The 11,111-nt window shown below is 37.3% G+C and overlaps 1 protein-coding gene across 1 annotated transcript; it reads right to left on the bottom strand.

Moving 5' to 3' along the window:
* Positions 1 to 289: 289 nt before the first annotated feature.
* Positions 290 to 10,861, bottom strand: LOC122735514 (fatty acid-binding protein 12-like). The gene is made up of 5 exons (XM_043977107.1): positions 10,789 to 10,861; positions 10,049 to 10,051; positions 2,507 to 2,679; positions 1,223 to 1,324; positions 290 to 340 (listed from the first exon to the last, which is right to left on the bottom strand). Exons 1-5 carry the CDS (start codon positions 10,859 to 10,861, stop codon positions 290 to 292), a joined length of 402 nt encoding a protein of 133 aa, XP_043833042.1.
* Positions 10,862 to 11,111: the final 250 nt, after the last annotated feature.

Below are 11,111 nucleotides of genomic sequence, written 5' to 3' on the forward strand. Positions count from 1 at the left end.
CTGATCAAAGTTGAAATTACTCTAGGATACTTGTTTGTTTGTTTGTTTTTTCCATCCATCCTGAGTTGAAGGAGGTTATAGCAGCCTGGCTTCTGCTTTATTTATAACCATTCAGAATACTTCCTTGACCATAGGGAAATCTGACATGGTAACCAAAGTTGTTACCTTTCGTTCAGAGTTGAAGTGGCATTAATTGTCATGACATTTTGCTTTGGAGTTTTATTGAAATGCCCCCAGAAGTGTGGATGTCATTGTTTCATGCTTGTGTGTCGCTTGAGACTGAGTTTCTTCACACTTTCTCATATATTCGAGTGCAGGTAACATCATTCATGGCACTTTCCTAAAAAATAAAAGAAAGATATTTTTTACAATATATGTTTGTGTACATATATAAATACATATAATACTTGAAAAAAACTAGACCTATAATTTATAAAAGACTTCTCTGTAATTTACAGTCTGCCTGCAAGCACTGAGTTCTGTAACTTACTCAGGGGCACATAGACTCTTTGGCAGAGGCAGGACTGGAAATCCATTAAGTGACATCTGGCGAACGCGCACACACACGCAGAAACAAAGATAGGAAGAGAACAAGAGCATCCATTTCTTAATTGATTGTACCTTGTGGTTCTTCTTTTCTAATTACATATTTTTGAAAGAATGCACTTATCTAGATAATCAAAATGCGTATTACCATTTTTCAAAGTCCATTACAGGGAAGCACATAGTACTTTTTGCTATTCTATCCATATATGCTCACACACATACATATCATTTATCAATAAAGGACAAACTATTTTGTTTATTGACTAATGTTATATGAGAAGAAAAAAAACCAGGCCCAATGATTCTCCTACTGTAGATTCATAAGAAATAAAAACATGCCCCAAAGAAACACAATCTTCCTACTACATTTTCTGGGGAGAGTGCAGGAGATTGTCAAAAGAAAAACCATAAAAGGCTTTCCTCTTCAGATTTATAATTTAGAATCAAATTATGGACATTTCATAATGTTTTTTCAGTTAATCAATATCCTATAATATTTACAGTTCTCATTTATTTACTTAACTGCTAAAAGTCTTTCTCTCACTCCTCAAAACTTTATTTTTCACATAAATCTCCCACAAAGGGTATCAACATTTTTCTTTATTATTTTAGAATGACATGTTCCACAGAGACTTGGTTCCTATTTTTGCCATATTTGGCACAGAAAAGAACTTACCACCACCATTTTCCCATCTACCAGCTTTCTTTTTATGGTAGTCTCTTTGCCATCCCAGTTCTGTACATGAGTCAAAGAGCCACTGTCCAAGGTTATAATACTCTGAAGAAGACAAAATAAAGATACCAGTCATTTGGTCCAGGATGTCCTATAGACTTCAAATGCTAGTCATCTGCTATGAATTTTCTGGGGTTTTACATAGGTTACAATCAAAACATGATAAGCTTATTAGCTAATTCTTTTAAATAAATAAAAGAAATTTTCAAAATTCTTTCACACTCCATTGGAGGACATTTGGAGGAGGTGAATTAGGGCAGAGTAATCCTTGATAACGAAGGTACTGTTTTGTCATATTCTCCATAAATATGCACATGTATAGTTCAGTATTTTAAGATATAAGTGGTTTTAAATTTATAACTCCCATTTCCAGAGCTAACACGATAGGGATAAAATAAGATCATAGATCCAGAACGACAATGGAGAAAACCTAGTTCAACTTCAACCTTTTATAGGTGAAGAGACTGAGGTCAAGAGAGGTTCAGTGAATTGTTCAGGGTTACAAACAGTAAGTGACAGAGGCTAGATTTGAATCCAGTTCCTTTGACTCCAATACAATTTCTGTTGCACTATTTTGCTTCTCATAGTCACATCCCACTTTTCCCCAACACAAAATCATCAAAGTTAGAATCTTTAGCTTTTTTTGCTTTCCAAATTCTATAATTACATGAAGTTTGAGTTCTCTCACATTTCAATCTTATTCTTATTGAGATATGTATAATTTCATATTAATTACACATAATTACATATTAAATAATGTTATTATACTATATTATGTGATGTACATATATCTCAGAGCATACTGTTCCACAGTCTTGTGCCTTCAACCAAAGTTATTTATCAACTCATTCTATTCGGTGTAATTCTGCTGCAAAATTACAGGTAAAATAATATGAATTATCTTTTTTGGTTTTTTGTTTGTTTGTATGTTCACAGGGCAATGAGGGTTAAGTGACTTGCCCAGGGTCACACAGCTAGTAAGTGTCAAGTGTCTGAGGCTGGATTTGAACTTGGGTCCTCTTGTATCCAGGGCCGGTGTTTTTATCCACTGTGCCATCTGACTGCCCATGAATTATTCTAGAATTATAATCTGGACGAGTTTTTGGAGCAGTAGTTAGTATTAATAATTTGTCTTCTTAATTAACTACTTAACTGTCCACTTCTTGAACTACGATATATTTTTGTTATTTGTCGAAGAGTCTTCAAGAAGAAAGGTTTCGACCTCACCTTGGTTTTTCGGGCATCTGGTGTGGTTTCTTCAAACTCTTCCCCCAGCTTAAAAGAGATTTCATTGTTTTTAAAGATGCTTTTGGTCTTGATTGTAATCAAATCCCCTTGTGCACTGATGGTCATAACAGGTTTGGTCAGACTGCTCAGCTTCCTGGTGGCTAATCCCACTCCTAGAAACCAAACAAAAGGAGTCAATGCCCAGTATTGTTGTTGGCTAATAAGGATTCCCTTGAGTTGTCCAACATCTTGCTATCAGAGAGTGTTATGCTTTAAATTGCTGGATTTTATTGGCTAATGCCTATAGATTTCATCTTTCATGATGCCAAATATCAAAATTTAGTAGTTCCACTACTCTAGAAGAGGAAATAATAAGTTTATGACTAGATTGAGAAAATTATTTCGATTAGCTCCCAAACCTCTAAAATGTTCATGAATGTCCTTAAGATGTAGAGGTTGTTCATAAATCATACACCTCCAGAATCCTGAACTTAATGGTTGACTTTTTGAAAGTAAAAATCTGGGGCAGTTAGGTGGCACAGTGGATAGAGCACTGGCCCTGGATTCAGGAGGATCTGAGTTCAAATCCGGCCTCAGACACTTTACACACTTACTAGCTGTGTGACCCTGGGCAAGTCACTTAACCCCAATTGCCTCACACAAAAAAAAAAAAGAAAGAAAGAAAGAAAAAAGAAAGTAAAAATCCATCCATAAAGGCCCTTGTCCAACACTTCCTTATGTCCCAGAGCTGACTTTCTGGCTTCAAAGGAAATATGCCAATAAAACATAACCTCAAGCAGATCATGCCAAACAGGAAAGGCTTAGAATATCATCTTGGCAGCAGGATATGTGTTCTGATCAAGAACTTCTCCAGCTAAATTTAGAGAGGTCCATGACATCAGGTTGGCCACTAGTTCTTTTGTGTGTGTGTGTGTGTGAGGCAATTGGGGTTAAGTGACTTGCCCAGGGTCACACAGCTAGTAAGAGTTGTGTCTGAGGTCAGATTTGAACTCAGGTCCTCCTGAATCCAAGGCCGTTGTTTTATCCACTGTGCCACCTAGCTGCCCTGGCCACTAGTTCTTGAATCACAGTTCTTTCATCATTAAATAAATAAAAATTCAAAAGAGCCCTCAATTCCACAAAATACCCTTTCATTTCTGCAGTGATCATGGTAGAGTCCAGAAATGTTGAAAAATTGATCAGAGGCTACCAAGAATCCTGTAATTTTCAGACTACCTATGATACTAATCTATTTGTACTTTAAAATGTGAGGTTTTATTCAATTACAAATTTTCAGAGAAACCGAAGAGATTCCTGCAGCTATTCCCAGTTCTAACACTAATTATTGCTCTAATTTTGCATGCCTGGAGGCAACGACCCACCCACTAGAAGCTTTTAATCCCCTAGTGCCTGGAGGCAAAGTGGGGGAAGAGGAATCCAGGCCTGAGTTCAAAATCAAGTCTGATTCAAATTGCCCTGGCCCTTTCAGACCTTATTGATAATACCAAATAAGTTGGCAATAAAACTACCAACATATATATTTATTCTCCAACCTATAGAAAATCTTTATGTAAATTATCTATACACAAATTGAAAGTATCTTCAATGAGAGTATTTGGTTTTTTGTTTGTTTGTTTGTTTGTTTGCAGGCAATGGGGGTTAAGTGACTTGCCCAGGGTCACACAGCTAGTAAAGTGTCAAGTGTCTGAGGCCAGATTTGAACTCAGGTACTCCTGAATCCAGGGCCAATGCTTTAATCACTGCACCATCTAGCTGCCCCTCAATGAGAGTGTTAATAGGGAGTAAGCAGGCTTTTACAAACAATACTTAACAATGGATCACATCTTTACCATTTCCTAGCTGATTGATTCAAAGATTACAAGATCCAATCATTCTCATGGTTTGCTAATTACAAAAAAGCATTTGATTCAATGTGGCAAAATGCCACAAAATGACACTTTTCAACAAGATGTTTCCTATCCACACATTGAAATCATTCAAGAATCTTTAAGAAACAAAAAAATAACTCTTTTCAAAACCATCCTCCCAATCATAAATATCAGGCAAAGAAAGAAACAGGAAGATGTGTATTTGCCAGGAGGTGTTCATAGCTGTGATGAAAGAGATCCAGCACAGACCCCAAGTGTAGGGGGATTCTCTGTAAATAGTGAAGTCCTACAGATGTTCTTTGTGAGTGATATTGTGTTGGTTGCAATCACATTGGAATTCTACAGAGTTCTGGAACATTTCTGAGCCTCCAGGAAGAGATTAGTGATCATTCAAAAGAGTTTGGTCTGATTATTCACATAGTGATAACTACAAATTTACTGGGAACTGACTGATCCCTACCTACTCTACATTCCCAGGCCAATGAATTGCCTGGGGTTAACCAATCTTTGTCAATTCCAGACTCTTTATTGACTTATGGATCTCCCCCAAGAAAACTATCCCCTCCCAACAATTCCCCACCTTACTCCTTAGACTTTATGTTATTATGTAAAAGAGTCCACCTACATTAAGTAGTTTCTATTTAGAGTTAAGTAGCATCTATACTTAAACTCAGAAGCAGTTCTATAGTTTGTTTTGTCAAAAGTTCATTTTCATTAAGTAGTTGTACTTGACTCTGGAACAGTCTTTTTGTTTCCTTTTGTTCTGTTACTCCATAAAAACCCAGTCCTCAGTTCCTATCTTTGGGTATTCCTAGCTTCTTGCTTTGTGATAATGATGTAGGAGGCAAAAGGGGGTTAATAGAAAAACTTAAGACCCAAGCTCTAATTCAGATATGAGCTCTAAGAGGGATTCAGACCCCAGTTAATGAATAACTTACAAGTCATTATGCTAAGTTCTCTTACCCACAGGAATCAGTACCCAAACAGAGGGAGCTAGGCCATGGAGACCTTAAATAAAATGACAGGCTATAGAAATTCAGACTATAAATAAATGATAAATGAAGGTGTTTTTAAACTAAACATGGGAATCAGAAAGAGACCTGCAGAAAAGGCCAAATTTGTCCCCAGATTCACCTTATGACATGTAAATCCCAAAAACACCTCCACTGAAAAAGATACATGCCTTGGGGGCTGGCTTAGTACCCCAGGAACTCCAAATTAGGACAGACCCTCCCCTGTACCTCCCTAAAGTGGAGATTATTATAATGAGACTGATAATCAATTTATCCATACTATAAACATAACTGTCTTTCCTTTCCTTATTCAAGAGATACCTTTCCACTTTTCTGGTTCTCTCCCTGTGTTCACTCACAGTATTGCAATAAAACTTGGGAAACTGAGTCACTGAGTCTTGTAAATCTTTTGGGATGACTCACAATCAATTTGACCCTTATCTATCCCACCTCATCTGGTGCCCCATGTGAGGAGAAATTTTAGTCCCAGACTCAAACTCTTTTTCTTTTTTTTGAGATCTTGCTAAGATAAATTTGGGATTTGCTTTTAACTCATGTGCTAGGTTTTTGCTCCTTTGGGAGACCGGCCAGCTCACCAACAGAGTGGGGTTATTTTCTCATTGGTCCAGGATCAAGAGATTTGCCCCAGGGGATTTCCCTTTAATCAAGCAATTGGTTAAGGGATCCCCTAGTGAAACTCAAAAATCTGGGGGATGCCCTGGATAGAGTTTTGCTGATTGATGGACACCCACATGGATGCAGGTGTGGTGTTAGTAACCTGCAGGAGGTTATGGATGGGTCAGGAAGTTAGGGTAGTACGGGGTACATTTTGACAAATTGGGACAAGTCTAATTGCACTGACCTTGAAAAGAAAGCAGGTGTTTTATTGCAATACTCTCTGGCCACAGCAACCCCCTCATTCAGCTCTTGGGTTCCCTGGGATGGAGTATGCATTGTGCTTTTCTCCTCTGTTGCCTCAGAAACCTCAGTCACATTGAGTGGGCCCCCAAGGTCTGAGGTAGCATTTTTCTCAGGTGCAGTCTTAGCCCAACCCACCTTAAAGGGACAGGGAGAAAAAACATTCTGCATGACTCCTCAGGTGCCTCAGGTGTATCCTTACAAATTTGGAAAAAGGAAAAAATTGGACATGGGTGAAAAGAAACAAATTACTTATTTGCAAGAGAAAGATTTAAGGTAACATACCTCCTGATTAGCCCTACCAGAGTGGACTGGTCAGGAAGAAGTAATATCTTATGGCTGTTTGTTTGCTTGTCTGTATGCAGCCACTAGTCTGCTTGGTGTCTCACTCATTTATGTCTGTCAAATGTTGTAATTGTGTTGTAAAATCTGTGGGGAATTTTTGGTTGTACCCCTGTAGGCTTTCAGAGGAATGGCCAGGCTCTGAAGGTAGGGGAAGGGAAGTCTCTGACTTCTGGATATCTTTACAGGTATGTGTCTACTTAAATTGAAATGTTAATTCTTTGCTAGGCATTCATAGCCTTAGATGAACATTGTAAAAGCTGGTTTGAAAATGCTGCTACTTTGAAATCTTTTGTAGTGGGATGGTTAAAAATCAGGAACTATTTGTAAAGTGTAAAAGTTTCAAAGAAATAAGTCCAACTTGACTTGTGGTTGCGCTGCTGCTTTCTTTCTCTCCCCCCCTCCCCTCCTTCTCAGGTGCTGGCTGGCTGACTGTGCAGCACCAGAGTGAAGTGGTGGGTGAGAGAATGTTTAGAAAATCATAAGAAATTGTCCAGAGAATTTTAAATAATTGGTAAAAGCAAATAGAAAGAAAGCTGTGCCGTTTTGTACTGACTGTTCAAAGAATTTGGAATCTGAAGGAAAAAAAGGGGAGTGTATTTAAGGTACACTGCCACTTTAAGTGCTCACCTGCCATTTCAAGGTTTGTGAATTCTGGAAGAAACCAAGGAATAATTTAGTTTGATTGGAAAAGTAAAATATTGTTGGAATACTGCTAGAGTTTTAAAGTTACTTTTAAATTGGTATATATGTGTTAAAAATATTGGAAACAAAGCAATTAATGGTACATTAGTTGTTTCCTCTAAGATAGAGGAAGCATTGGAAGTTGGTATATCATTACACAGAAAAAGGCCAAATTTGTCCTGAGATTCACCTTATGATGTGTAAACCCCCAAAACACACCTCCACAGAAAAAGGTACCCACCTTGGGGGTTGGCTTAGTTCCCCAGGAACTCCAAATTAGGATAAGCCCTCCCTTGTACCTCCCAAAGCTGGAGATTATTATAATGAGATTGATAATCAATTTATCTATACTATAAATATAACTGTCTTTTCTTTCATATTAGAAAGATACCTATCTACTATTTTGGTTCTCTCCCTGTGGTCACCCACAGTATTGCAATAAAACTTGGGAAACTGAGTTACTGAGTCTTGTAATTCTTTTGGGACAACTCACGATCAATTTGACCCCAAATTCCAGCCCGCATCAATACCATGAGCTATAAGTTCCTCTGTCCTAATTAAAGACCTTATTTTCTCCTATATTTATTGTTTCATTAATTTACAGGTTAACAACAGAAAATACCAAATGAATGAAGAATATCCATTGCCCAGATTTTGACAAGCATTTGAAGACAACTACAGAACCTAGCTTGTCCATCAGTATAAATATCTTGGACAAATAGTACAGATCGACAATGAGTTAAACAGGAGTAGGACAGCAGACTTATTACCCTCCACAAATTGCAAAACTCCTTTACTGAACCCAAATTCACCATGGAAACAAAGACCCATCTTTTTAAAGTCAATATTCTACTGGTATTGCTATATGGTTGTAATGCACAGGGTCCAACAGTATCTATAGAGTTAAAGATGAACATAGCATGAGAACAATTATAGTGGTGACTCTTAGTGGATATAAGCAGGCTGCAATATGTAACTAGTTAAGAACTTGGAAGAACAGGAGCAAAAGATGCTAGCCACTGTAGAGGGCAAAGGATGATGGGTGGACAGCCAAAGTATTCCACTGTTATCCTTTATAATCATGGGAAAGAGCAAGGAAGGCTTTCAGCACATTGGATGCACTACTTCTGTTTGGTGACCTTATGAGAAAACATAGACAGGAGTCTCAGAGGATGAGAAGATATGGATGAGTTGTGGCCTGCATTGTGGGAGGGGACTCCCAAAACAAAGAACTATTTATTTAGTAAAAGGAATAAATAATTTACTTGATAGTATTATTGTAGATTAAGGTGTCAACCCTATGTTAAAAAGTAATGCCATATACAGCCCAGAAAGGATGGTTGCATTCCAAAGTATTTATAAGCCCAAGGAAAATTCTAAAGAGGTGAGTCACCTCCTAGTCGAAAAACAAAGGCTGATGGGAAGTCAGAATGGCTCTTGAAGCCAGGAAACTAAAAGAGTATTCATTCAACTTTGGGATAATTGTACTGGATAATCCACCTCCTGCAACATCGATACCTTCTGCTTGGTCTCTGGGGAAGACAAAATGCTTCTCTCCAGACATCCCAGATGACCATCTAGTGTGAGAGATGACTATTAATAATCAATATCTTGGGGAGATTCCGAGCTCTCTCCTTATTCCAAAACCCAGATTTAAGTTGTCTCTTGAAGGACATTACTGATAATGAGATTGCATTAACTCTCCCGATCTGGGTCAGACCCCACCCAACCTTAAAAGGAATTTAATCTAAGGTGGGAAAGCCTATTATGTTATACTCAATTTTGGGTGGAGACAGATCCTTTCATTCTGATAATAGCCCAAGGCTGGGAGTGGTCTGATGTAGATATATTTTCTCAGTCCAAGAGTGACATGATGATGGGTGACATCAGCCCCTTACCAGAAGGCTATATAAACTGTGAGCCCATGGCCATGATTGTCTTTTGTCAAAGAAAGATGGCCAAATGACAATCCTTTTATTTATAACCTGCTGACCTTATTAGTAAAATGATTAAATTATCCAAAAACTATGTCTCTTGAACCTTTTTAACTGTCACACTAGGAACTCTCTGGAATAAAATCATATCACACTGACACATCCTTTTCATTTGCACAGGCACACACACACCACACACCCTGCTCCTAGTACAGCCAGATCTAAAACTGAGATTTCTTATCTGATATCATTCAATAGCCTAATGTCATTCCATACTCTTTCCATGACAATACATTGTAATATATTCGGACTGATCATATCCCAAGCTGAAATGGAATTTCTTCTGTCTAAATCTAGATCATGGAATAGATTATGCCCTGAAGTTTTATACCTATAAAAAGAAATATTGAAAATAGTCAATAATTTTGAAAGACCTTTCAAGCTCAAATTAGAACCTTATTGAATTTTTAAATTTAGCAAACAACTGCTTACTCTATTCAAGCCATTGCTCCTATCTATATTAACTTGATTTTTGTTGTTCTTCAGTTGTGTCCAACTTGTTGTGACCCAATATGGTGTTCTCTTGGCAAAGATACAGAAGTGGTTTGCTATTTCCTTCTCCAGCTCATTTTACAAATGAGGAAACTGAGACAAACGGGATTAAGTGACTTGCCCAGGGTCAAACAGATAGAGTCTAAGGCCACATTTGAACTCAGGGAGACAAGTCTTTCTAACTTCAGGCCTGATGTTCTATCCACTCACCACCTAGGCACCCAATTTTATGTTTTATTTTAAAGAATTTCAAAATGAAAAAGTTAGTGGACAAAAAAAATTATTTAGAAATATTTCATTTTTTAAATACTAATATAAATAAATGAGGTCACTTACATCCCAGAATTAGTGATAGTTCTAAATTACATATACAATTCTTTATTAACCTTAAACTTTTATATCAGGAAAAGATGAAAAGCTCTTCCCTCTTAAAATTTGTTTAAGAATTAGAATTCCTCTTTATGCTATTATATTGTCCACTAAAAACCTGGGGAAAGTCTGGGAGAAAAGATAAGCCAGGGAATTGCTATTACGTGGTCCACATTTTGAAAGCACTTATCACAAGGTCCATTTTAAAGGTCTAAATTATTTCTGCCTTTTCTGAACCCCAGAGTAATTACTGTCTGCATGGTTAATTTGAAAATTAATCATTCAGTACCTTGTGAAATCTCTTCTATTATTGTCTCAGTTCTTTAAATCTTTTATCATTATTCAATTTTCTCTTTTCTCTCCAACAAAATTGGATCAGGGCAAGAACTTTCTACTTCTGGGTAATCCCAACAGGGCCTAGGACAGTGCCTTGGACATAAAAAGTATTCAATAATATTTTCTTTTGTTATTACTGAGAAATGAGAATTTAGACATTCAGGATGAATCTACATTTTGAGAATGCTTAGCACTGGATCCCACCTCCAGTAAATTTAATATAAGAACAACAAAACTTGGCTCACCCAGTTGTTTCATATATTCATCAAAATTTTCACAAGAAGTTGATTTCCATGTTCCCAGGAGGTGATCAACCATTTTGTCAGAGAGCAAGTTGATTCTTAAAAAGGGGAAAAAGGTATTAAATTCTATTATATCAATAGAATGATCATTATTGGGGCAGCTAGGTGGCGCAGTGGATAGAGCACTGGCCCTGGAGTCAGGAGTACCTGAGTTCAAATCCGGCCTCAGACACTTGACACTTACTAGCTGTGTGACCTGGGAAAGCCACTTTACCCCAATTGCCTCACTTAAAAAAAAAAAAAAGAATGATCATTACTAAAAGATA

This window comes from Dromiciops gliroides, chromosome 1 (assembly GCF_019393635.1).
Source record: "Dromiciops gliroides isolate mDroGli1 chromosome 1, mDroGli1.pri, whole genome shotgun sequence".
NCBI lineage: Eukaryota > Metazoa > Chordata > Mammalia > Microbiotheria > Microbiotheriidae > Dromiciops > Dromiciops gliroides.